Source organism: Chroicocephalus ridibundus, chromosome 4, assembly GCF_963924245.1.
Source record: "Chroicocephalus ridibundus chromosome 4, bChrRid1.1, whole genome shotgun sequence".
In the NCBI taxonomy this organism is placed as follows: domain Eukaryota; kingdom Metazoa; phylum Chordata; class Aves; order Charadriiformes; family Laridae; genus Chroicocephalus; species Chroicocephalus ridibundus.
The window spans coordinates 52,671,053-52,698,538 of NC_086287.1; the positions used below are offsets into that span (position 1 = coordinate 52,671,053).

The 27,486-nt window shown below is 44.4% G+C and overlaps 2 protein-coding genes across 8 annotated transcripts in view; one reads left to right on the plus strand and one right to left on the minus strand.

Moving 5' to 3' along the window:
* The window catches only part of FBXO34 (F-box protein 34), a 39,525-nt gene extending 13,000 nt beyond the window's left edge, over window positions 1–26,525 (plus strand). Inside the window, exons 2-4 of one of the 3 annotated variants that reach the window (XM_063332403.1) lie at window positions 588–666; window positions 14,576–14,775; window positions 23,761–26,525. In XM_063332403.1, coding sequence (XP_063188473.1) covers window positions 14,699–14,775; window positions 23,761–25,948 — 2,265 coding nt within the window. In that variant the 5' untranslated portion in view covers window positions 588–666; window positions 14,576–14,698 and the 3' untranslated portion in view covers window positions 25,949–26,525. Of the gene's footprint in view, window positions 1–587; window positions 667–1,348; window positions 1,524–14,575; window positions 14,776–23,760 lie in introns of those variants that run through there. The other 2 variants (XM_063332405.1, XM_063332404.1) reach the window with 2 other exon arrangements.
* Window positions 1–27,486, minus strand: part of WDHD1 (WD repeat and HMG-box DNA binding protein 1) — a 201,087-nt gene that overhangs the window by 137,887 nt on the left and 35,714 nt on the right. The gene's annotated exons all lie outside the window — the stretch shown is intronic.

Sequence of the window (27,486 nt, forward strand, 5' to 3'; positions counted from 1 at the left end):
AGCGTTGAGTGAGTTATAGGAGATGTGTGGATTAATAAGAGAAAGCGGAAGGAGATGAACTGAAACTAGTGAAGCGTACGGGGAGTGGCTGGGTTTACACAGAGGCTGAACACGTAGAAGCAATGGCACTCTAGGGTCTTGAGGAATTTAGGTATTAGAGCAGTGACTGGGAATCCGCATCCAGACCCCTAAACACGTGTGCCTGATGAGAATGGAGCAACAGGTAAAGAAGGGGTCCAGCATGGCTACTGGGATCTTTGTGGTCTCTCCTCTTTGCTGTCCCTGTAGCCTGGGCTCCCACGATGGCAAAGCAGCTTCTGCCCAGCCACCCGGCAGCGGGACTTCTTGTGGCAGGGCAGCCGCCTTTGACTGTAGTTGCTGGACTCTTTTCAGGGTGTACTCGGTCAGTCGGCAGTGACGATCTGCTGGAACTGGTGGTGCTCCACGTCAGCTGTGCATTGACTGTTGTTCCTGCATGCCCTTTGCACTGGGCAAACCGGATCTTTTGGGTTTTAAGAGCTGGTTAGTAGTTGTAACACCGTTACCGTGTCACTAATTTCCTTTTTCCTTCCCTTTTTGCCCTTCAGAAATGCCATTCTCGTGAGTGTGCAAGGAACCTACAGAACTGTAATGTCTAACCCTACATGGAATAACAACTCTTTGAAGGTACCACCCTTTTTTAACTACGTGGCTTTGTTATAGGTTGGGTTAATGATGGGTCTTTGCTTCAAAGCTTGAAATTGAAGAACCATGTCTTATGTAATGCTGTCCCTTACAAAGGGGTGACAGTGCTGTGACACTCCAGTCTCTGTTTTCCAGAAAAACTGCGTGCAACCCAGCACTTGATCCGGGGTGCCAAGGGGCCATCCCTGTTTCTCTGGGAACAATCTCTGTAGGCAGGTCTGGTGTTGCCTTAGGAACAGATGGTGGTTTCTATTCAGAGAGCTGAGCTAAGCTTTCTTCATACTTGGTGGCCATCCTTGGAAACATATTGCCCTTCTTTTTAGTGACGCATGATGGCTTGCCTGTTTGTCTTCAACTTAATGACCTTCTGGATCGTCTTTCCTGATGAGAGGCTTCTAGTCAGAGGCTTTGTATTTATGAAGAATATTATGAAAAAGTGCAGTTACACTTTAACGTTTAGATTGAAAAGTCTTAGCTGTTTGTGCTGCATTAACCAGCTCTCAGCCGTTGGCTTTGCTCTGCTGTCTGATCCTGCAGTGATGCCATAATACTGAATTTTGGACTGCCCTGTACATTACCATGGCAACAGACTGATGTCACAGACTCAAGGACATGACTTCAGCGTATGATCATGCAGAGGCACGATCAGATTTGTGAAGGAGAAAGCTGAGTAATGCACATCTCAAAAGCAAACAAGGGGAATGCAGGTTACAGCTGACCAAGCAAGGTGCTTCAGTATGAAAATTCCCCTCTTAGAGGAGGGGCCGATCGTGTCTTTAAGACAGGAACAGTTGACGTGATGAGCTTCTCTTTACCGTGGATAAGCAGACATCTCACAGGTATCCTCTATCTTAAGCAGGTGGTGTTTTGGGGTGGGGAAATTTGCTCTCTGGTTTCAGAGCTTTGAAAGGGCGCTTTCTCGTTCTAATTTTAAAGAACTTCTCAGTGGTCTTGTAGGCATGCTGAGAACACTTCGACTTGCTTAATGTTGTTCAAACAGTTTAATTGGTTTTCCACAGCTTTTATTTTATCCATAACATTGGAAGGTGAAAGGGGAACTCTGCATCTGCATTATGGTCACATTTTCCTATATCCTATTAGCAGATTCCAAGATTGTTTAATGTGATCTCCACCCATTTCATTTGGCTGCAACCTTTGCTCCCATGAAAACAAGGCTGATTGTTCTGAATTGCTGTGTGTATGTGCTTTGGCACAGCATGAAGGTACCTATAATAACACAACCATTGTCTGGAAAAAAAAGCAGTTTGCAGTAATAACTACAAATAAAAGGGTGCAGTACTGGGGCAAGACAGATAATGGTCATTTTCCCACCCATTACATACAGCAGATTCTCAACATGGTCACCCCTCGGCTTGACAGGGATGTGGGCTTTAGCGCAGTATGTGAATATTGGGAATAAGAGACTAAAATACTTGCATTTTGTTCCAAGTTTCTCTTTCCTGGACGCGGTTCCATTGCTCATATCTACGGATGGGGAGACTGAATGACTTTTGCACAATGCGGTATTTTATTTGCATGCTGTGAGCAGTTTAACAAGTGTGTGTGCTAAATGAAGCATTCCCACTTTCAGTTAGCAGCTGACGCACCCTTAAAATAAAAAAAAAAAAAAGTGCCTTTAGGTTGAACAGTGGGGTTTTGAGGGGTGACATTGTGCTGTGTATTTGAGCGGATGGTCGGTCGTGCCAAGCCTGAATGTTAACTTGAAATGCTGTGGGATTCAGCAAATCACCAACTAAAACTCCTTCGTGCTGAAGTAATTTTTGCTCATCTCTGCACTTTGTGGAATAAAAGCTGTTCTAGCACAAGATTTGGAAGTAACGTAATTGTTTTAAATGCTCAGTGTCACAGGAATTGAGGATATTTAACAGAAACTGGCATTTCTTAGAGCAGTTTGGTTGCCTCCCAGGACAGGAAGCTGCAGAGTGTTAAAAAAGAGGCAGGGAAAGAGTGTAACAACTCTCTCTCTAAATCAGGATGCTTGAATTTGGTGCCTGGCCTTGAGCTGAAAGGGCTGGAAGCTATGCAAGATGCAGTGATTAACACTGCTCTGCAGCAAACAAGAAGATAATGGTGATGGACTATCAAGAAGGCAGCCTTGCTAAAAAGAGAAGTTTTGTGATATGGTAGAGGGGAAGGAAGTCTGGAGAATTCAGAAAAGGAATAGATGTTTTTGAAGGTGGGGGAAAAACATAACTATCCATGTAGTTTGCTCTTGCAGCAGAGCCAGCAGAAGGAACTTGATACCAAACAAAAGTAGGCACACCCAGTATTTAGCACAGGGATCCTGGAAAGTTGCTTTTCGGTGCCGCGATGCTTTTCTGTCGGACAAATACATTGTACAGTGACATCTCACAGAGGCAGAAATGAGTAATATATGCACCTGTGAGTTTGTGCAAGGGTATGTAGAAAAGAGGTTGGAGGTGTTTGGTGCTTCTCTTTAACAACACGGAAAAAAATACCATAACGGATGTATAAAATGGTACTCAAGGCAGGAAGCCAAGAGGGATGCCGTTCCCTGAGAAAGAAATAATGACAGAAGATGCATTAAAAAAGAGGGAGAGGTTGCTTGTAGGGTGTGTTTATGGATTGCGATGATTTGGAAGTGCGATAAAACAGATTGCTGATCCTGTGTATCAAAGTACAAGTGGCAATGAATTTTCAAGTTGTTGAAACTTGCATCAAAAAAAAAATATATTTTGCGCTTATTAATAGGTTAATCCACTGTAATTGACTGTGAAATAAACCTGGGGGAATTTTCCCATCTGTATGTGATGCACAGCCTCTTTGCTGTCTACTTGGCATCTGTACCTTCAGATAATTAAAAGCTGGTTTTTTTAAATCCACTTATCTTTCAACTGTTGGGTTTTTTTGTTTTATTTTGGGTTTTTTTGCATCTTGCTACTTCTCTGAGAGCCATCAGTCACTCTTCTGGCTAACATGTAAAAAACAAGATAATGTGGTTTTAGGAAAGAAAAACTGCAGATGAATCTTTTTTACTTTTTTTTTTTTTTTTTTTTTTTTTTAAAAACCAAATCACAAAACCTACAGAGCTAGGTGAATGTGTGAGGCTTTTTAGCATGCGCATCACTGTTCCGTTTCTAAAAAGACTTAACTTGTCCAGTATGGAGAACTGTAAGTTCACTTTGACTTTCTAAGATCTCGTGGCACTTGCACCTCTAAAATCAATAGCGAAACCTCCATGGCTGTCTTTGCTTGGGAAGCAGTTGTAATTACCCAGAAATTACAGGAGTTGTTCAGCACAGGGATCCTCTGGTTTCAGCACATAGTTTCATTGCTCTGTAGTGTTTTGAGAGGCCGAAGGGTGGGATGCAGCTACAATGAGTTTCCAGATTCCTAACAGTGTGAGGGACTGTTTTTAATAGTGATGATAAAAACAGCTATTCCCAGTTGGAGGTTAGTCAGTGGTACAATTATCAGAGCTATGAAATAGTGCAGGGATGGCTCAGAATGGAAAAAACTAAGGCTTGAAACTTATTTTCTTGAGGGAGCTGTTTGAAACTGTTTCCTGCAAGCTCGTGGAGAATTAGTAAGAGATGCTAAATAGCGTGAGATCAAGCTGATGGGGCTTGGTTATTACTTTGGTAATTTAGTTTTCAGGCTAGCAAGCTTCATCTGGCTTTCGGGAGAGGGATTTGGTAGCAATTTGTTGACGAAAGCCAGCGTGGTGAGTAGGAGTTTGGCATGTTTGATGTGTAAGGTTATGGTCTTCTGCTGTATGGTGTGCTCACACCAGCTGCTCCACTGAGGAGACTAAAAACGTGCTGAGTGTTTTCACAGTAAAGTAACAGTCCCTGGCTCAAAATCTGGTTCATTTAAACCATCCTTTTTAAAACACAGTTGTGCATACCTTACTTTACTTTCCTGCTGATTTGGTTCTTCTCATTCATATTTTGTCTTTTTTGTCCAAGAGGAAGAAACCCTTAGAGTATAGATTCTACTGGAAGGGGAGCAGCAGGGAATGCTCATTTAGATAGCAGTACATATCTTTTTTTCTTGTCTGTCTTTCCATTAGTAAATCTAAAAGTAGTGTGAAACAAACCCGAATCTAATGTTTTCAGATGAACTATTAGGAAAGGTCATACTTCTAAAACGGTCGTTAACCTGGAAGGAATTGCACCAGCATTATTTCTAGTGCTCTGTTGTAGGTCCATGCCGCTGAATTTTGAAGATGAAACATGAAAAGGGAAAGATTTGCAGCAAGAGTTCTCACAGTTAACAAGGCACTTGAGTGTGCAGACGCTATCCTTTACTGAAACGTAAATGCTATTTTGGTACCTTCCTTTTTTCTTTAAAGAATGAATTACAGCAGAATTCGTGCTATGCTTGGAATTTCTGAAAACTTAATTGTGTTAGTTGCTAGGCTTATCAACTACAAAGCTCTGAAAATATAAAACTATTTTTTACTTCAAGGAACTCTTGAGTTATTAATGGGAAAAAAAATCTTTAAAAATGTAGCCAAAAAAAGATTAAAGATCCACAGAATTGGTAGGTTTCAAAATCAGCTTAGATTCTAGACAGTCTTTTGAAACAATCATGCAGAAAGATACTGTACTAAGTGTGGGTCTGTGCTGCAGTTTACCTGCCAAAAACCCAAGCTTATCTGTAGCTGAGTTAGTTCAGCAGATGTGCTGTGTATGTTCTTTTAAGAATTTGTATAAAACCAAGCAGATACTTTGGCTGGGAAGGATTTTTAGCATGTCTCTTGCCTGCCTTCTGTCTTCGTCTGAAGCAAATTAGCCTTAGCATGTCACTGGTCACACCCCTGTGCTATTGAGTGTTCCAAAGCCTTTCTGGTCTCTTTGAGCAGGTTCTGTGGTTTGCAGGCTGCAAAGCAGTTTAGTGGTGAGGAACATCCTCCGCATCCAGATGTTGTTTCCCGGATCGTTCACCTGCATTTGTGTGGCCCTGGCTCCGCTCACCGATGCACCGTTTCCTCCCTCTGCCTTCCCCTGCTGAGCTGTATGTGCTTGGATGAGCTCTGCCGTGCGATGGCTGCAAGCGCCTAGCTTTGTGTGATGGATAAGTAGGGGGTCTGCTTTGATTGCAGCGTTGTGCCAAGCGCCGTTGTGAGTCTCATCTGCATTGCTGTGTTATTCCTTCTGTCACTGGTTTGGATCACATCTTTATTTTGCTGGCTTTGACACCCTGCTGTCCTGTTTCCTTGCCACGCACGTGTATGACTTCATGCTGCAGGCCTGGAGCTGTTGGAGCAATGCTAGCACAATGCACCACGGTAGGCAAAAAATATGCTGCGGGATTGAAATGATGGGGCCACATCCTGCCTGTAGTGAGCAAACGTCTCCGGCACCGTGACAGATTAATCTTCTAATGAAGAGTGAAGATTGGCAGCCTTTGATGTGCAGTCTAATTGAAGATACATGATTCTTGCGTGTGATGTCAGTTAAACAGCACCAGCACTTAATGGCAGAGTCAGAATAACTTTAATTTCTTTAGATTTTTGTGAAAAGCTGTGTGGTGGGTTAGCCTTGGCCAACAGCCAGACACCCACCCAGCTGCTCGCTCACTCCCCATCCTCAGTGGCGCAGGGAGGGGCAATAGGCTTCGAGAACTTAACGGCTGAGATAAAGTCAGGGAGATTACTGATTGCTGTTGCAGGCAAACCAGAAAAGGGGATTTGTTGCCGGTTAAATTAGATTTGGTAGCGAGAAATATAAACATTAAACCAACACCTTTCCTCTCCCCTTTTGCTGCAGGGGAATACCTGCCCTGCCATGGTGCACCGCCTCCTGATTTTTCTCTGACCTTGGCAGGTTTTTTACCCCTTTTCTCTCTCTATCAGGTGTTTTTTGCCCTTTTCTTAACTATGTCTCCTCAATGGTGCCAGTCACTTGGCTGCTGGGCTCAGCAGTGTACTGTGATGGGTCGTGGTGGAGCTGGATGGAAAGGGTCCAGGGCAGCTGTGACCACCTCCTGCAGAGGCCATGTTAGAACCTGACACTAATGGGTGATTTATGGCTTGGGTTTTTATTGGTCTTAGACTGTAGCCTGTTCTTTGTGGGCTTTTTGTTTTGTTTTATAAGATACCACTGGAAAGAGCAGTGAATCCAAAGCTTGTCGAGAGGGTGTGGGTCGTGGTGTGTCTTGTTTGTTTGTGGGTGGGTTGGTTTTAGATTCTCCTAATTAATCTGTTCTATTGGAAGTTTTCTATCTTCAGCAGATGAAATGATGTGCTTTGTTATAAAATATTCTGTGAAAAATAGTTCGAGCTTCCTTTTACCTGAGATCTGTCCTGAAGTTGGGTATATTTAGTATAACTGTTTTCCCAAGTTTGAGGAGTGGATTTTTCTTGTAAACTGCTGACCTATAAATTTGAAATGTCAGAGTTGAGCATTTTTACATTATACTTGAAAGATCATTTTCTGTGAAAGCGTGACGTTGGGGCATCAGCAGTGTCCTAGTTCAAGGAAAAATTTGAAAGGATTTCAGATTTCATGACAAATCATGAAACACTGGTGCAAAAAATTGTGGACGATGCTAGTATGTGAAAACAGGATGGATTCAGGAATATGATAGAAGAACTTGGGCATTTTGAATTACAGAAATATTTGCAACTGGTGGCACAGTTATCTCTAAAATTTTTTTTTTTTGAGTACTGTTAAATTTAATCTAGTGTTTGTGTTGCTGAACAAGGTTTCTGTTTGTTCAATTTGGTTTTGGAGACCCTTAGGAAAAAATTAGATGCTTTAGAGATGCATAGTGAATATTGTAACCTCTCAGCTCTACAACAGATTGGCAGCATGAATCCATGTGGACAAAATTATGTTGTTCTGCTTTGAATCTTTGTCTGTGTGTGTGGTTTTTGTTTGTTTTTTTTTTTTTTTTTAGGGGGGGAGGGATATTTTTTGTTTTGTGTCTGTGTTTTGTTGGGAAGGTATCCACAGTGGTATGGGACAGAGAAATCCACAACATACCCTTTAACGAAAAGGGGTTAAAGTAGTAAACAAAAATGAATTACCACTTATTTTGCTAAACTCTTTAGGGCTGGACCTGTGATCAGGGTATATGGGGTGGTCTCTGAAAGGAGAACTATTGGCCCAAAGGCCAGTCCAAACCAGTTAGAGCCATAAAAATCAGCTAAAGCCATATTTATTTCAATGAACTGAGTTTCAAAGCTGATAAATTTAGTGCTTAACATTGGGTCACCTGCTGTGGGGTTTTCCTTATTAGCAAAGTTCTAAATAAGGAACTGTATTTATTTATTTACTGGATATTTAGAAGTTAGCTGTAGGTTTGCTCTTCTGTTTTAGAAGCCATTTAATACCCCACAGGGAGATGTACAGAAGCGATTATTAACGTGCATTATATGCCATGGTGCAGGGGGACTTCTTGCCTATATAGTGTCAAGAATGAGATTTTTGGTTTCCTGGTGACATTTTACTTGGCCAGTACGTGCCAGTAAAATGGCCAGTCCTATGCTGGAGGACATAGATTCAAAGATACACTTGTTATTACAGTATTGCAAATGGGTTTGTTTTCACAGTGTTATAAGAGCTGCCACAAAACAGGCAGAGGAAACTTTAATTTTAAGAATTAGAGTGGGTTGTTGCGCTGTGCTGCTGGATCGCTAACAAACTATTATGGGTGAACAAGTGAGTAATTACTTTCAGGCGGGCCATGTGATGGTCAGTTTATTAGCTGTCGCAGCAAAACCAAATCTACCGAATGTGTGCCAAAATGAGTCAAGTGGACCTCTGCAGCCAGGATCCCTGACATCCACAGGCGAAACAGGGTGACGAAATTAGTGTTGACTATCCTAATCTGCCGTGTCAGTGTTGTAATAATAATCAGGATCTTTAGCAAACTAACATTACGTTCTTGAAAAAGATGGGATTCTTCTTGCCGGTTTTAACTGGCTCTCTCTAAAGGGGGACAGGTTGGCTTTCTATTGGCATTCAAGATGATTTCTTTCATGTAGGCTGTCTGGATTTCTGTCTGTGGTGTTTGTCCTAAAACTCCCCTTAAAGGTCAATTCTGCATCTTGCAGTCATTTCTACCATTCTTTGCATGTACAGGAGCAATCCAACGAGACCTCAGCCTTACAAAATGAGGGCACAACGTCTCCAGAGCTCTGGGAGCACTTCTCTACTATTTTTGGAACCAGCTCTATTGCTTCTATAATAGGAAGGCTTCTGGAAGCTTTCTCCTTCCCCTCGCCCCAAGAAAGTAGCCTTTCAGCTGAGCTTTCATTAATTCAGAATCTGCACAGCAAAAGAAATCTAGTTTTCTACGCTAAATAATTCAGACGTGGTTCACGGATCACGTGCCCTTGAGTTACAGTGAGTACCTTTGCCCGTACTTCGTAACCCGAGGACACAGCAGCTGTAGCCCCTGCTCAGGGGGTGTTTCACTACCCCCTATTTATCATTCGGGGCACAGGGTGGATTATGTGGTGACAAGGAGTGCCAAAGTAGGTGGTAGCTTTCTAGAAAGCAGAGTAATGTGTGATCTGGGTGCGTTTGTCACCAGCACTGCAAGCAGCATTGGCAAGTAAGGGATTTACTGTTTTTATTTTCCTCTTGGATCAAGCAGAACAAATCTAATGAGCCAGTTCTTAACGTCTTCCCAGTTGAGCAACGGATAATGTCCCTACCCAAATTGTGCAAGACAGCTGAAACCTTTCAGGAATAGTTGAACAAGGGAAACACTTGTGATATTTTTATTTTTTTCCACAATATTAAAATACAGGGTTAACAAGGTGTAGCAGAGCTTATCTTTTCTTTATTTACTTTTTCCCTTGTGAGATTTTCCTTTCGAGGGGAGAGGGGACGATGTAGTCCTTCCAATACTAACCACACCTAGAGGAGAGAAAGAATGAGAGCTACAAATTTGAAGCATTTTGTTCTTTATTGACATGATCTTGGAAGGAAGACGGGTTCTCCCTGTAGTGCTTCATTAGAATAAGCATTTCATATGCTTATTGGTACAGCAAGTAGCACTGTTTGACAGCAGTGAAGAGTCAAACGTTGCCTTGGAGCCCTACACGCTTGTTTCCCCACTTCCGAAACGCTCTGTATTTTGCACACTCTGCATTCAAAAATGTTCCTTTCCACTGACTTGAAAGAAGCTAAAAATCACTTTGTGGCAGACGCCTTTCCCAGCACGATTTGCAAAGGTGCAGCTTTGAGACAGCAGAGCCCAGCCCGAGCTGCTGAGAAATTCATCCTGCCGGGCTTTGCTAGTGCGTGACAGGACCGGGGGTAAGTGGGTTCAGGGAGCCAACCTCTTCTGGGTTAATTTTCTCCTAGTTCAGCTCCTTGAGCTGCTTCAGGTGAGAAATCAGACAGGAACCAGTGCTGATACACAGGGGAAGGGCTGGGACGAAGAAAGGGACGAGAATTACTGTGGGGCTGCACAGTGTTTCAGAGCATCCATGGCTCCCTGCTGAGATGGATGCCCAAGCTCAAATTTATGTGGGAATCTTCATATTTCAGTTCAATATCTGCTCCATCTGGTGTTACCCAGGGTACAGAGTATAGATGGGAGCTTGGGGGAGCTTTGGGAAGGGCTGGAGTGAATTTGATGGGGAAATGAGCCAAGGGCAGAGGTAGTGAGGTCCTGCTGCTCGTCCAGCTCTGATTGCCGGTGCCTCGAAGAAGTGATATCAGCAGGTTTTGATGTAGAAGTAGATATGGGAAGCTTACCCCATTTATTCCACCTGGAGCTCCTGTGGCACCTTTATTGCTTTTAGATTAGATAACAGGTCTATGCAAAGTTATACCTTTTGATCATCAAACAGAGGGGAAGCTGAGCACACAAGTTTTCACAAGGCAAACGATGTCTGTGGTGGCTCCCGTAGCCTCCTGCTGCAGATGAAAAGGCCAAACTGCAGTTCAGCAGGACTAGGAGAATCTCGTCAGATTGTAGACGGTAGTTTTTGCATCTCTTAATGCTTGTAAGTTGGATACAGTGTCTTTACTAAATACCTAGTTTCATGTGAGGGTTTGTTGCCAGTTCAGGTGGATGCAAACGCAAATGTGAGGGCACTCTGAAACTCTTTTTATAAAGATAGCTTTAGTTAAAACATGCTTGTTTTCTCTTGCTTTGCCTGAGACCGTTTTATTAAATAAAGAAGTAAAACCTAGCTGGTGAACTTAGTGCTAAATAGGTAATTTTTTAAGGTGTTTAAAATAGGTACTACATGAAGAACAGTTAAAAAGAAAGGGTTGTGTTCCTGTAGACGTCTAAGAGGCTGAGGACCTGGTGTGTCATCTCTCTGTCTAACCTAGTCTGAGAGCTGCTGCGGATCCCTGGTTGTTACCATGAAATGTGAATGTTAGGATTAGGGAAAGCTTTCTGCAAAAGCCTCTCGCCTGGGAGCGTCTGGCGCTGTTAGGGGTGTTCCAGGGTGGGTGTTGAGGGAGGGAGGGCTGGCTATGCTGGGAAATGGCAGAGTTGCATGTCTGGTGGAATACACTTTTAGAGATGAGTATCATGTAACAACCTAAACTTGAGCTGAGTGGTGGGGGGATGGACATGCAACTCTGTTCTTGCAAGAAAACAAAAAAAACCTGTGGAGATTCATATTATAAGGCCTCGGCACTGGCATTTTGTTATTTTTAAGATTACCTGTCCTTCATAGAGACTGGTTTTTGGTACTAACTCTTCCGTGTTCCCCTCTGAAATCCTTGCCTTTGCTTTTTCCTGTGTCCTGGATGTGCTGGTGCTCTTTGCCCAGCTGATGCAGCGCCATGGCCCTGCAGGGCATCCTGAAGGTAGCCCTGTGTGGAGCTGGGCTGGTCAAAGGTGCTTTTAACAGCAGTGCAACTGCTGCTCAGAACCAGTCCCAAGGCCACGGCCTCCTTCCTAGAAAGCAAATTTTCTGAAAGGATGAGCCCATCCTTTGAACTCATTTGTTTATCAGTTACTGTTGCTACTGTTGAAAACACACTTGCTCTTGCAGCAAAGCTTTAGCTATCGAAATATCAAAAGCTGTAGATATTGCTGCACAGATGAAGAGACCTTGATCCCGCTTCATCCACTCTGGTTGAGTTAATACATTTATTTTCCTCAACTGCAGCAGCGTTCAGAACTGCCAGTCAGTTTTGTGGGACCATTCAGCTAATGGCTGCCCATTGCTGAGAGGACGTGATGCTACTGCTGCCAAAATCTGAGTCCTTCCCACATCTTATGCATAAAGGCATATGTTTGGGGGTGGTTTCAGGAAGAGAGGATGACACAATTAGGTTTTTAACTTTCTCTTCTGTTTTGTTTCTCTATGCATCTGTATTTCAGTTTTCGAGCTGTACCCAGCTCTGTGCAAAATTAACAAATCAGCTGAAGCATCTGCTGATAAGGATCAGCCTTGGTAAAGAAACACAGTGGTAGTTAAAAGGCAGTAAGTATTTCTGTGCTAGCTTGGACGCTGATTTTTTTCTTTTTTAATTCTCAAGCAGAGCTTTTTACTGCTTGCACAGTAGAAATTTGTCAGTAGCTCACTGGCATTAATAGTCTATTTCAGTTCTTTTCTATAGCCCAGCAGCGTGAGGAGGGGAAAAAGCAGGCTTTGTATGGAGCTGTGTTTGGATCTGTGCTGCAGTGCCCATCTGAACTTGTCTGTGTCTATTTTGTCAGCTTTTGCTTTCCTCTGGTAGGTGCTAGTCCCTTCTTAAATGCGTGACATCCCACCATAGGATGCCTGTTGGATCTGGGTTGTGGCTGTCCCTGACCTGAACGAGTTCGCTTGTTGGTTTTACTTCTGAAGCTCTTTACTGCAAACAAGATGATACTTTGGTTTCAGTTTTTTTTTTTGTTGGGCGTTTCATTGTTTATTTCTCAATTGATCTGCGAAAGAGTAGGACTAGGACAACACATCTGGTGTTGCTAAGCAGGAATACATGGAGAGAGTTCTAGCTATTGAAAAAGTGACTGTCATTCCTGTAGTGGTATGGTTGCATTTATTTGCGTGTGGATATAATCATGTTTCTGTGATACAGTTCCTGCTGAGTCTGAAATGCTAGTGTCAGTAAAGCCAGAAGGAGAAGCCAGACAAAAGCTTGGATAAAAGTCAGAATTTCAGTGCCTCTGACTGATGGTTCATGGGAAGGTAATGATTTTGTGTTTAACTTCTGATTTTCATAAAGCACTAGGCATATGCTTTTTTCCCTCTGAATTGCTATTAGTGAATATATATTTTACAGCCCACAAAACATCAGAAATAGCCCATTTCTGTGCCTAGGTTTCACTCTTGCAGGTATACCCTTGTTATACTCTGGGCAGTCTAATGAAAACGGTGTTTAACTACAAAGTTTTGATTTTTGCTGCCGTTAACCATGGCAGCCTAATTCCTTGTCTTCCTGAGCTCCTGGAGTAGAGGGCATGCTCTCATCCTCCAGCTCTGCCAGTGCAGTGCCTCTGTCTTCTCCATCCAGTGTGTTTCTTTGCCTTATGTAGAGCTCAGCAGAGATTTCTTCATGAAGACTGGAATGTGTTTATATAATATTTCATATATTATTTTAGGCTCCTTCTTACTCAAATGTAGGCAAATGATTAACCTCTTATTCACAATCACTAGAGGAATTGTGAGATTGCTTTAGCAGGTACCAAGTCAACTGGATCTAAACCAGTTTCTATTTTGCCTGCCTGGAAAGACATCCTTCATCACTTTCTCACCAAGTGTGGCTACCAAGTTAGAGCGGGCTTTCCAGGCCAGGAGTGTTTACTGGCAGCGCTGAGTTGTAAACCACATTGGTCAAGCACTGATTAACTGAGCCCTGCATAGGCAGGGGCTCTTTTCATGGGAGTTTTTTCTCTGGCAGGTGTTGTGAAAGGGGTGATGTGAGAGGCTCTATCTCTATGAAAACTTGGCCGCTGGCAAGCACAAGCCTCCAGTGGGTGCCTCTGCCAGGCTGTGCTCTGGAAATGCCGCTGTAGGAACAGGGCAGCGGTAAGAGCACTGGGCAAAGCTGCTGAAAAGGAGAGAACAACCTGCTGCACTAAATCACAAATCCCCTGGGGACGCAGCTCTATAGTTAGCATCTTCAAATGGCATTCCTTTATTATGGCATCATTGTGCACGGTCCTCTAGAGAGGAAGCAAACGATCTTTAAAACAATCTGCTGGCAACTCAGGCTTGAGGATTTGAGCTTTTCCAGGGCTCTTTTGCTGTGTCACTCTTTCCTTTTATGTTCCAACTCGAAGGTTGTTGTTCTTTCACCACTGAAGTACGTTAAAGCACTGGTAATAGTGTCTACTCCAAGGACAAGGCGTAGAAGGCAGCAACCTAGTGCGAACGAGAGATACTGCAGAACAGTTTTGTTTTGGTGAAATCTGCTGCCTTATCTGTATGTGATGCAAAGACGGGGCAGTTTTCACAAGGCTTGGAGGCTGCATGGTGGCATGTTTTTTGTCCTTTTTGAAATCCGCCACGTTATTTTGATTAGAACACTAACGTAACTCCTGGCAGCATCCAATCTTACTGCTAGCAGCGATTTCCCTCCAAAGCTTGATGCGGTGCTAACAAGCAGAAAGATCTTGTGCGTCCTGTTTGCACAGAACTTGGAGGACAGCGTGTTCCACAGGAGGTGCCAAGGTAGTGCTGCAACCGTATATAAGGTGAAAAAGTGTTTTATGTGCAGACAGGCTGTTGTGCGGGGCATTAATTTGTATTTTAATGGTGTTCAGAAACTCTAGCTGCAATGATGACATGATGATGTTAAGTTCTTTCATATTTTTTTATATATATTTTATATATATATGTATGTATATGCATATATGTGTGTATATATATTTATTTTTTCTCTCGTGGTAAAGACGACTTGTCCTGATCATCTGGGATTCAGTCGCTGCTGTACTTCAACATGATCTTCTTACGTACCTCTTGTTTGTTCAGTTTCTAGGTGGCAGAGGCACGGTGAAGCTCTGTGTGGGGCGAGGAAAGCTGATGGGGGAGCCTTGCGCGTAGCCCAGGATGGACTGGCTGTGACGGCGTGCCTTAGCTGGAGAGGTAGTTACGATGAAGAGTTCCTGCAGAGCTGGCCTCCACAGGGAACCACTGAATTCTGCATCCTCCACCTTCCATCAAGTCAAACGGTATGAAGGGCTGGGCTGGTCTTCCTCTAGTTAAGTATTTAGCACCTATTTAGCCTTCTTCTTTCCTATTGTCTTGCGTGTCACTCAAATGTTTGGTCTAAATTTTTACTTTTGGGTAGTGTTTTAGTGAAATGTTGTAACGGCTTAAGGGCAGACATGTTCTTCGACATTTTTATTTGATAATGACAGCTACAGATTCACTGCAGTTGCTACTGTACTTGGAGAAATCTGGGGGTTTTCGCAACAGCTGTAAATTAATTTGGGAACATGGCCTTTGAAGTAAAATTTAATTGGAGAATGGCTTGTCATAGTAGGCTTTAAAACATGCAGTCAGCTTAAAGCAAGTAGAAATACTGGCAGTTGTTGCAGTTTTGTTTTACTATGGAGTAAGTAATTAGATTAGTTTAAGCTCAGATTTTGTATTGCTCACTCTCCTGTGTCTCTTATTAAGAAGAAATGCACGATTGATTTCAAACACTTGTGCTTATGTGACAATTAAGTGTACGCCTCTCACTGTGTCTCGTTATAGAAACACCGTACAGAACAACTTGTCCTTATGCAAATGCGAGAACATGCCAGTTTGTTCAAATTCGAGCTACTTGAAAATATATGGTTTTTTTTTTTCCTTTTTCTGAAACCAAGACTCTTAAACTTCCTCAATCTGGAGGAAGAGAGCCAATTTTCTGGTTTCCAAAAGCTGTGTGAGTTTAAAGCAAACTTTAACCTTTGTTCTTCGTGGTTGTGTAGAGAGCGTATACTTGCTATGTCAGTCTCATGGTAATTTAGCGCTGGAAAAGACTTCCTCGGTCATCCGGCTCCTTGCTTTCCCAAGTGGTATCTCCTAATCCCTTTTGTAAATTTAGAAGTCCAGCCTAAAAACAATTACATCTTTTCGTCTCTCCTCCTGTAGATTAATCCATTACTGAAGATGACAAATCTATCTGTGTGATTAGGAACCTTCTTTGGATTCCCAGGCTGTGGCTGCCTCATCCCTGGAGGTGTTCAAGGCCAGGCTGGATGGGCCTTTGAGCAACCTGGTCTAGTGGGAGGTGTCCCTGCCCAGGGCAGGGGGCTTGGAATGAGATGGTCTTTAAAGTCTGTTCCAACCGAAACCATTCTATGATTCTATGAACGTTCATGCCAGTTTATATACGTGTTTGAGCTTGTGTTCCTTTTTTTTGCTTAAGGACTGCTTCTTATTTTCAGTGGTTTACCTCTTTTGCTGTATTCTGTGAAATATGACTGTGTACCCTCACCTGTGGTTCTGCTGTGCTAAATGACCCAAGTGTTATCTAGTAGCTTCTCAAATGATGTCTGTCGTCATCATTCTCAGTCTGGGTGAGTCTTCTCTGAGTCATGACAAAAAGCGTATGCTGCACTCCAGAGCAGATCTGGCTTTTCACTGCTGCCTTGAATGTATCCCGGAATCACCTCTGCTTCCTTCTCTTTCACAGATGTGTCTGTGGTGGCCAATTCACCTTTCTTAGTTACCTCCAAAACTTCTTGGTGTTTGGCTGGTGTGTCACCGTCTGTACTTTAAAACTCTCCTCCATTTCTGTTACTCGGTGCTTTGTGCCTCTGCTGTTCTGGAAACGCCTTCATTTCTGTGGGGGCACCTGTAGTATTTGTGCTGAGGTTATTCCTAACAAAATCAGAGTGTTCCCAAGGCTGATTCTTTGAGGCACATCTTTGGTTTCCAGGCTGGTATTTTCTTATTCAGCATCACCTGGAGCTGTCTGCTGCAAAGCCAGCTCCTTTGTCTGTTTTCCCATTCCTCTGCCAATTTGTTTTAACCGGTAGATCTCTTTCTGAAGTCCATGTGAGTAAAATACAGTACATTTGTCTAAAAAGATCACTTTTTTGGAGAATCTTCAGGTTGGTCTAGCGTATTGAACTATTCCCTCTTCCCCCTTTTTCCCTGTCTCGCCTTAATCCTCTTTGCTTGCGAAGTACCTTCCTGTTGAAGGCAGACTACCAGGTCTGGAGAGGCTGCGATCTCTCTCCCTTTTGTTTCTGCCCTGCAGTGCCACCTCCAATGTGCCACATGTTTTATTAACTCATATTGTTGCTTTTCAAGAGGTTTATAAATCTTGCTTCTTGGCCTGCAGTTCACGAGCCTATCTTTTGGATTCTAAAACTGAGACGAGCCACTCCTTGCAACTTTTATGAAGATTCTTAATCCTCCCTCTGCCAATGTTCTTGTTCAAATTAACCCCTGGGCTTTTGCCCTCGTGATTACCCTTATCACCCCTCTTTAAAAACAATGCAAAGTCAAATGTAGTATTTTGTGCTGTGCCTAGAGTACTCTTAATCTCTGCTCTGACCTTGCTTGCAGCCCTTTTTCTCTCTCTGTCCTTTCTCACAAACTGAAGAACCTTTTACTATTTCTTTGTTATAAATATCTTTGTAGGGACTTAATGCTGCACCAGTTCTCATGTTTATTCCTAGACTTTTTGATCTCTAAAATAAAACTTTCCAAGTGACTTGAAACCTGTGCCTCCTTCTTGTATTCCTTCCCGAAGCAGGAACGTCTTCAGTTGGAGTTTCTTCTGTGCTTGTTTGGGATGTGTTCTTAATAATGGAAACACCTCTTGACTCCTGGAGAATGCCTGCTGGGTTGCACTGTCTGCAGCGAAATCCTCTGCGCCCCAGTGCAGCTGACTTCGCGAACCAGTTCCTTTTGGTCGTGGGTTTCAAAAGAACAGCCCGGTGACTTGCCTTCACATCTACTTTTGTTTATTCTTTCTTTTGAACTCCAAGTCTCTTAATGATAGTGCAGTCCAAGGTTAATTTCTCCGACCTTTCATGTGTTCTCATTATGTATGCACAAAAATTAAAACTAAATAGCATCACTTTGTGTTGGTTCATTAGCTGCTTGAAGAAATTTGTTGCGCTGTGATATCCAGAAGGATCTTGGTCCTCTTGCAGTTAATAAATTAGAAAATAACTGTAAAATCAAGGAAGATAAAATGTTTCCAGAAGGAAACCTGTCACTATCTCTTTGTCTGTGCTGTTCTGAGCAGCTTTCAGCAGAAGTCCTATAAAACCACCACTCTTTGGTCTCTTTTTTTACTGTCCTTCCAAATGACTTGTGTGATTCCGTCTCACCTTAGCCTGTTCCACCAGGCAGATGTGCTATCCCATCATCTTTGAGCTACATGTTTTTGGAGCAGCTTAACCTTGAATACCAAATCTTTCAGTTGATTTTGTTTTCCTCTGCTTTTTGTCTTCCCTGTGTCATCTGAAGTGTGGCTGGGAAGTTTGAACAGGGGTTTGAGCTTCCTCAGGCTCAACAAGAATTGAGTCTACGTCATTCGCTTCATGGTAAGTGCTTTTATACAAAAGACTGGCAAAGCAACGGGACTTCTTCCTGTCCAAGATTTAGAAAGAAGCTGAGACTGCTCTGCCTTATGCTGAAGGGTGTGTGTCTGTTAACTTGAAAATGTGTTAGAAACTTATTAATGGGCGGGAGCCCTCAAACCGGAGTAGTCTGTGCGTGTTGGGCTTGGATATGCTATTTGTCACCTGAAACCTCTGCCTGGTGGAGATGATGGATTTTACAGCTGCTCCCGTGTGCAGCTATATTTGGGTGTCGTCTCCCCCAAAGTCAGGTTATTTGAACACCTGACATGGGTGAACAAGCGGTGGGGGATCCAAAGTTAAGAGTTTTTAGGTGCCTACTTTGCATTTAGCTCCTCAGCTCTGCCTTATGCTCCCGCTTCCCCCCAGGCTGGCTGCTCGAGCGGAGAATGCTGCTTCAGCAGTCCAATACCTTCTGTTTACCTTCAAAGCCCACGATAATCCTCGCTTGCTCTCCAACTGATGCAAGAGGCACTTTCACAGGCGTTGGGAGGTGGGTCAGGAGCGGTTGCTTTAATCTGAAGTTATTGCTGCAAGGGAGTGGGTTTTCTAGAAATCGGATGCTTCCGCAGCTGCTGAAGTTGAACCTGCCCCTGGTCTGGAGTATCGTGCTTCCCAAGCCGCCTTTCTCCCAGCTTGGACACTTGCCACACACCAGAACAAACTCCAGTGGGTAGCAGAGCATCGTCATCCATCCCGGCTGCTCGGCTGGGACTTTCCCGCCCTGGTAGAATCCGTGGAATGCCTTTGAAGCAGCTCTCTGTCTGCTTTGCCTTGCCCCGGCAGTGCAAAGGGGATGGAAATGGTACTGGAGATTGAGCCCAAAGGACCCACCAAATCCTTCCAGAAATAACAAGTGGTTGACCATAGTTTAACTTGCATTCAGTACTGAGGCCTTTATAATTGTCAGTGTCCTTTACAGAGGAGCTAAGCTCTATAGCCAGAGAAATGGGATGCCAGGGAAGAGAAATGCCTTGCCAGAGGTTATGCTTGGTGTGTGTTTTTATTGTTGTTGGTTGTTTTCTTTTTCTTTCTTTTTTTTTTTTTTTGGCTTCTGCCTTTTGTTAGTATGTCCTGAGGGTTTTTTCAGAGTTGTAGTTGGCACTGCATGTGCAGTCAGCAATGCTAGGAACTTTTGTCGACTGGAGTTAGTGTTTACAAAAAGAAATCCACAGGAAACTTTGGGGTTTTAATTGAAATTTTCGCCTTAATAAAACCTTCCGGTGCTTTGCACTGAAAACTTACAGTGTGAATATGCTGTTTGAGCAGATTAGACTTTTTTGTTGTTGTTGTTGCTGTTCTTCCTGTCTGGAGAAAATCTCTTGGCTTCACAGGGCATCGTGAGAGTCCCTGACCTGGGTGCAGCGAGGGGCATCTAAGCCTTCTGTGGACCCTCAAAAGGAGTTGTGAAAATTGAGCCTTTTCTACCAGTTTCTCCTCCAACTTTGGAGCATATTTATTTATTTATATTATATTTTTTTTTTTAGGCTGCTGTGACTTAGAAGGTATATAAATACAAAAGGATGCAGAAAGATTTTTGGCCAGCTTGGCATAGTAGCTTATGGGTCTTCCCTTCAGTAGGGAGGGGAGGGGTGCGTGCATGTCCGCACATGTATAAGGGTATATATTTCTATATCAATCCCCTGGGGTAACAAACTTAATAAAACAGTAGTGGAAACAAGCTGTAGTTACGACTTGTAAAAACAGCAGTGTCATTCCAGCAGTGTAAGTATCCTGTTTTTCAGACGCGGCTGACTAGAAATAGAAAAACTGGACTTTTTATTTCATCAACTTAAGGATGGAATAACAGTGTAAAGGCAGCACTGCTAGTCGTTTCAGTGCTGATGGTTCCTGGCAGAATTATCTCTTATCAGCAATTCAAAACCACACGTTTGGGACTGAAAACCTTTTATGCTTACTCCATGAACTGCTGAAGAATCATTGTCTCTAAAGATAAAATTAGAAAGCTTGATAGCTCAAAGGGTGGAGGAAAGCAAACAGAATTATGCTGGAATTAAGTACGATAGGGAATTGTCAGTGACTTCACCTTTTAACAGCTATTTTTGGTGGTTTTAAATATTGAAAAACTTACCTGCAGCTGCCACAATTCTCCGCTTGCCAGCACTGAAGTGTTGCAGAAATAAGGTAGTCTGTGGGTGGGGACTGGGCTCTGGTTCATCTTCAAAGCAGTTTCTGCTGGGAAGCCTTGTTCTAATTCTAGGAGCTAGGAATGAAATGTGCTGCTGACGTGCAGGGAAGGCACTATGTTTGCTTAAAAGTTCTTCTTTCTTAATGTTCACAGCAAAGTGTGTGTGGGGTGGGGGCTTTTTTTCTCCATTTCAGGTAAGGTCCATTACTAACATCCTTTTTAAAATGGAAATTCTCTTCCCCACTGCCCAAAAACTGGGAGGCAGGTGGCACAGTGATTCAGCTGGTCAGGTGGAGTTAGCAGGACTCCTTTATAGCTGTCTCAAGTTGTTAAATTAAGGTTTTCTTTAAAACTGGATCCATTAAAACAGTGCAATGGACTGAACACTGAATTCAAATGAGGCAATTATTCTGGCAGTAAAACTTCTGACTAAGGCATAATTTTGTTATGTAAATTATAACTTTTCAACCTTAAATGGTATTGTTGGCCGAGCCAGAGACTAACTGAAACACAGGAGGAAATATAACCTTAAACAAGAAATCCGTAATAGGTGCGGCATAACTCTACCCTTTGTCTTTCTCCATAGACAAGAAATAGCTGGGAGCAGCTGAACCAACTTTGCTGGCTAAACGTGTCCTCTGAGCATGTTGGGGTAACCAGTTTGGTCCTGTTTTCATTCGTATAATACCTGGTCTCACCTTCGTTTGCAGCTTCTCTTAATGAAGGGTGTTGAACCGATTGTCCTGCTGGATTCCTGAAAACTGCTTGAAGAAAGCCTTTTAAAACCACGTCCAGCTCATCTTTCAAACACCCTGGCATGAAAACTCATGAATGAAATTCGATCTTCTGCTCCTGGCTCATGAGATTTCAACATGCAAAGTCGTGTATTTAATTGTATTCACCTCTTCTCCCCGGGGTACGGTGGCAGGCAGCCATCGGAGCTTTTCTCTCTCTAGTCTGAAAAGCACAGCTCCAAAATGCCCTTCTGGCTGGGGAAGGGAGGGCTGCAGGCGCCGTTCTCTGCAGCAGTTTCACTGCAGTGCTTCACCTGCTGCTCTTCTGGGCCGGGCTATGGCCCTAGCACATCAGTGACCTGACCCTGCTTAGCTGTAAAATACAACCGAGATGAGGCAGACCCTCTGGAAAATGAGGCTGAAACAAACTACAGCAGCCTTGATTTCCTATATTCTCTTTCTTCATCTGTTTCAGCACCCTGAAGTTCTATTTTTATCAGATTATTTTCGTTTTTAGCATCCAACTGAGAAGGCAAACAAAATAGCTCAGTTGCATTTTGCAGAGGAGACTAAATTGGGAGGTGACCCAGTTCCAACAAGAGCTGGAATCAGCAGGCAGAAGGCACGGGGAGAGAATTAACCCAGGATCTAGGGTAGGCGTATCTGCAGTACGGGGAGCTCTCTTATCCCTCCAGCCTATAGGGGAAGTGCAGGTGGTTTTAGCACTGTCTGGTTGGAAGAGCGAGGTGATGATCCTTATAAAATTGGGAGGAGAGAGAATGTAACAGCATCCTTGGCAGTGGCTGCCTCCTGGCCTTCAGAGCACTGCAGGGGACCAAAGGGGTCCCCTAAGTTTTATGCACACTTGTAGAAAGGTGAACTAATCCCTTTTCCTTGATCTATCTCCCCAAAACCTCTCTGCCGCCACTTCTCACCCATCCCCTCACTGGTTATCACCAGGGCTAGAAGGAGGAACCAAAGCCTCAGGGGAAGGCAATGGTTAAGCAGCGTAGCTGCTTCCAGTGCAGGAGGCTTCCTCTGCTTGGACGGCGCAGGAGGTGCCTGGCCGAGGTTTTACCCTCGTGTGTGTTGTGTTGGCAGCTGGAAGTGGAGCATCTTGCTTTCAAAGCCTTCCCTCGGCTGGCTCCAGTGCTCTCTGGCTCAGCTCTCCCTTCTGCCATCAGTTACTCTGGAGGGTCTACAGCCCTGGCTCGTCCATGGGGCCGGGTCACCTGGAAGGTGCCCAGGCTGCGCTCCAGGTTGCTCATACGACACATCGATGTGCGTTCTTGGTCAGCGTCTGCTGTTAGGACTTCTTACAGTGGTCCTGTGCACTCCGGTGCGTCTGCTCGAGGGGTGGGTGAGCTGGGTGCCCTCCTCCTCCTATGCCAGCCCCAAGGGTGCCCTGTGTAGCATCGGCTAGGGCGTCTCAAGGTAGTCATGTGTCCTTCCTGATGGCACTGCAGCACGGCAGGGGAGAGACCAGTGGGACTCTGGCTGCGTCTGTCTGATACAAACCTATCGTGTGCGTTCACTGCAGGTCTTGCAGCTATAGATTTGTCCAACTTTATAGATGTTATGGCCTGAGGTTTTTAATTAAAAGCTATTTTTAGGCTAGAAACACAATAATAAAGCAACTGTTTTGGTGGTGGCTGTCAAGGGAAACATATTCAGTGTCTGAATGTGTCCATATCAGCTCATGATAAATGTGGCAGTGAACCTGCTGTTCTTAAACTAGCAAGCGTGGATTATCCCCGTTTCAAAAAGGAGGCTTTTTAATGTAACAATTCAAAGATTACCATGGAAACATAATCTATAGTTAGTTCTGTAATATGCTTATGTGATACTCCTGGGAGAAGAGCCTGAAGTCTCCTGATAATTGCATCCTATGTGGCAGTGCCCTGGGCTTTTTGCGTTTTTGAGCTTTGAATTGAAGATTATTGCGAAGGTGTAAGAGAAAGGAGGAGTCGAGTGGCGGGGACTGTTGCAGGAGTGGTGCTGCTGCTGTAATGTCAGCGGCATCCAAGTGTCTCCTTCACAGCTCTTAAAATTCTTAAGCATAAAACCACGTCCCTGAAAGTGGTTCTGTTCAGCTGTACGTGATGCTTCTGTCACTTTGGGGGGTGATGTGACACCTGATGTACAGCATAAGGACCTTTATGGGAAAGTAGACAAAATTTGCCATTATTGATATACTAAAGAATAGGTTTCATTTTGGGTGGTGTGAGGAGATTAGATACCTGCTGGGATCTCTGATGAATATAACTACACTTGCTAATTTCCCTTTTCAGCTTTAACCGTACTTTATTTACTAAAAAGAAAATATAAATATATGGTAGCTAATGTCAAGGTAAACCCTTGGACCTACCTGTACCTCACAGCTGGCTGTATGAAATGAACAGACAGAAGGATGTCTTTGACTCTAGAATGAACCTCTATCTACATTTGTACAACGCATAGAACTTAACTGTTAGGATTTCTCCTTGCAACTCCCTGGATACAGATTTCTCTAACAGGAAGATCTCTGCTGCCCTTAAGATCAAAATCCTATTGCAAGAAGTTCTCCAAGGGTGGCTGTTGCAGCCTCGGTTGCTCCTTTTCCTTTCTCCTGTGGTTTCTTTTGAGGTGTGGGCTGCTTGACGTAGAGTAGGAGACACGCTGGTGCCTACTCTGGGCCACCTCCTCTTAATTCCAGGCAGGCATATTTTGCAACTATAACTTCTCCCTTTTCTGTTTTTCTAGGGTTTCTGGTATGCACTTAAAGCCATATCTCAAGTTACAGAAGAAAGAGCGATCTCCAGAAATAAGCCAGGATTCCCTGAGAGGCCAACCTATGAGCCATCAGAGATCAGCACAAGAAGAAAAATACACCAACTGCACCAAACTGAGCGTTTTCCCAAAACCCTCCCTTGTGACTCCATCTCGTAAGCTTCTGGGAATTATTTATCCGAATACTATGTGCAATATGAGTGGGAAAGGTCCAGCGGATGGTCCAAGCGGAAGGGAAAAGAAGAACACCTTGTCTGCAACCATCCACCAGGGAGAAGAAGGGGAAGGGCCGCTGGATGTCTGGGCTGTGGTGAAACCTGGCAATACAAAGGAGAAGATCGCGTTCTTTGCAGCCCAGCAATGCAGCAGCAACAACCGGCTCGGATCGATGAAAATTAAAAGCACGTGGGATATCGATGGAAGAACAGCTAAACGCAGGAAAAAATCGGTTGATCTTAAAAAAGCCAAAATTCAACTGGAAAGAATGAGGGAGGCGAACGTCAGGTGCTCCCAGCCGGAGCCTTTTGCCTGCGGCATCGAGCACTGTTCGGTGCATTACGTGAATGACAGCGGTGAGGGTGTGTTCCCAGGCCGATCCCTCTCGGTGATAGAGATGGTGGCCTTTCTGGAGCAACGAGCAAGGGCTTTACTGGTGGACTGTGCTAAAACCTGCATGCCTGCTTCTACTACGAGGCTGAGCGCTCAGCCTAAAGGTGCACTTCCCAACTCAGACCCCTTCTCCGCTGCCGGGGCGTGCGAGGTGCATGCGGAGAGGGGACCTTGTGGCAGTAGCGAGCAGCAGCAGAGCGAGCCCGTGCGAGTGCTGGACATGGTGGCCAAGCTGGAATCGGAGTGCCTGAAGCGTCAGAGCGAGCGGGAGGCCGGGAGCCTTTCGCGGAACAACAGCTTCCGTAGAAACGTTGGGAGGGTGCTCCTGGCAAACGGCACCCAGCCCGAGGGAGAGGCGGGGAAGGTGTCCTCGGGGGTCCTGGCGCCGGGGGATGGCTTGGAGGAGGCAGGGGTAGCAGATGCTGGGTACGGAGGACAGTGCAGTCCTCTGGGTGACACGGAGTTGTGGGATGGCGCAGCCTCCGCTCGGCAGCCTTTTCCTTCAGGGCTGGATACTCGGATGGGGAATGTGAATTCAGGACTTGCTCATGCAGTGTTGGCGATAACCGCTGGCAGGAGCGATTCTGAAATGCGACTTGAGCCTCCCAGACCTCTGCCATCTGCGTGTCCAGCTGCTGCCAGGTTGCCACCGGATTCCTTGCAAAGCAAGAACACGACTGTTGATTGTACATCGAAAGAGGCTGTAATTTTCCCAAAGCAGAGTCTGCACCCCGTTAGGAAGGAGCCCTTATGCATCAGTATATCGGTCACCAAGACCGAGAAAGGATGCAGGAAAGAGCAGCTCTCTAACTCCAGTTTGAGTGAAGATCCGCTCCCAGGGAGGCTGTTTTTTCTCCAGGCTGACCAGCCTGCTGCTCATGGGCAACAGCCACTACGGGAAAGTACCCAAGAAAAGCCAGGAGAAGTAGTTCAAAATGAGGATGAGGATGCTTTGGCATCTGACAGATCATGCGTCAGAAACAGTGTCCCTACAGAGCCATCTGCCCTTTCTGTCCCTCCGACAGAAGGGTCTTTGCAAGTACTTGATGCTTCCTGCTTAAAAAGGCAGGTGTCGCATGACTTTCTGGAGACCAGGTTTAAAATTCAGCAGCTTTTGGAGCCTCAGCAGTATATGGCCTTCCTGCCTCACCACATCATAGTGAAGATTTTTGGATTGCTTCCTACGAGGAGTCTGGTTGCCCTAAAATGCACTTGCTACTACTTCAAATTCATCATTGAGTACTACAACATCAGGCCGGCAGACTCCCGCTGGGTCCGCGATCCCCGCTACAGAGAAGACCCTTGCAAGCAGTGCAAGAAGAAGTACGTGAAAGGGGACGTATCGCTGTGCCGGTGGCATCCCAAACCATACTGTCAAGCTTTACCCTACGGGCCTGGGTACTGGATGTGCTGTCACCGGTCTCAGAAGGGCATCCCGGGCTGTAAGTTAGGTCTTCATGACAATCACTGGGTTCCTGCCTGCCACAGCTTTAACCGTGCTATTCATAAGAAAACCAGAGGAGCGGGAGCCGAAGCGGAAGAGGAATATTAGTGCACATACACTTTCCTGCGAGATTTTTTGGGGTAGGAGGAGATTCTCATGCCTTGTGCTGTTTACAGTGTATATAATTGTCGTGTTTTGTTTTTTTTTTTTTTTTTTCCACAGGGCTATGAAACTGCACATACTTAAACACAAGAGCCTTTACCTTTTAGATTAAAGATAGCTTTTAGTCCATCTATGTAAATAACACTATAAAAACTAATTGTACATACAGAGTCTACAGCTGGCTGAACAACGTAATCACTACAATGCAGCTATGATAGTGTTGCGGCTATAGTTGTGTGTGTTTTTAAGTGTCTTGTTTCAAAATCTGTATATCCTGTATAATATATGAATGTTTCTGAGAAGAAACTCTAAATAGGTAAAGGTCAACTTGTTTAAAGAAATCTTCAGACAACTTAACTGGACAACCTTAAAATTAGACTTAGAGCAGATCCATTATAGTAGCGTGGCAGTGGATAAAAAGAGAGGAATATTATTGTATAGTCAGAATATAAAAAGTTCTTGGCTACCTTACCCATGTTGTCTGGTTGGTTTTTTTTTTTACTTAAATAAAATGTGCATTCTAGGTCTGCCTTACCTGATTTTCTCTTGTAAAACTCTTGCCCCAAAATAAAAATACTGTAAAACTTGTGGCAGAAACTTGGTGCTGTGATGTAGTTCAGACTTGCAGTGTGCTTCCTCTAGAGAAATAATCCTCTAAAAATGAAACAAACACGACGACCCCTCCAAACCTGTATTACTTGGAGAATTCCCTGCTGTAATAGTCACAAATTCCAGCTTTTCCTTTCCCTCCCAGAAGCTCCTGTTCTCCGGAAAGCTGGTACTAGGTGTGAAAACCAGGGGCTCTCTGGTGTGAGTCCTTCTCAGCTCTTGCGGCAGCCCCTCAGCCGGGCACTGGATGCTCGTGGATGGATTGTGGGCCCAGCAGGGTGAAAGCAGAGTTGCCTCGGCTCGGTGATGTGCTGGAAGCTTTGCTGTCTGCTGTATATGGAATTTTTCCCTCTCAAGAAGAATCCTTACCCCACTTTGCCCTGCTCTGCTGCATCCTCTGGCGTCTTGTTTCTGAGGTGTGAGTCAGTGCTTTCCAAGGGGCGTTGTGAAGGTTTGCATCAGAAGTGCAGATGAAGGGCAGTTCCTCAAACTCTGAATGGGAGCTGAGCATGGCATCTATTCGAGTATGTCCTGGAACACATTCCTGTCCTGCAGTGCTTTTTTCCAGAGTCCAGCCCTCCTTGTTCCCAGCTCCCTGCCCAAGGGGTGGCAGTTTGGAAGCCTGGGAATGTGCCCTGGAGAACCCAGCAGGAGCAGCAGGCGTGTTGCAGCCAGGTAGAGCGGCGGTTGTGTCTGTGGTTTTTGAGTCCCTGCACTTTGTACTGTGGCTGTTTCTCTGCCCCTTCTCAGAAGGAGGATGGATCCCTGTCAGACAAGATCTCAGAGGTGGTGCCAGCTTCCCTCCTCTGCCCTGCAGCCCCCAGGGGAGTGCCTGGGATGGGGTGAGGGCTCTTCACTGGAGCAGCATCTGGATG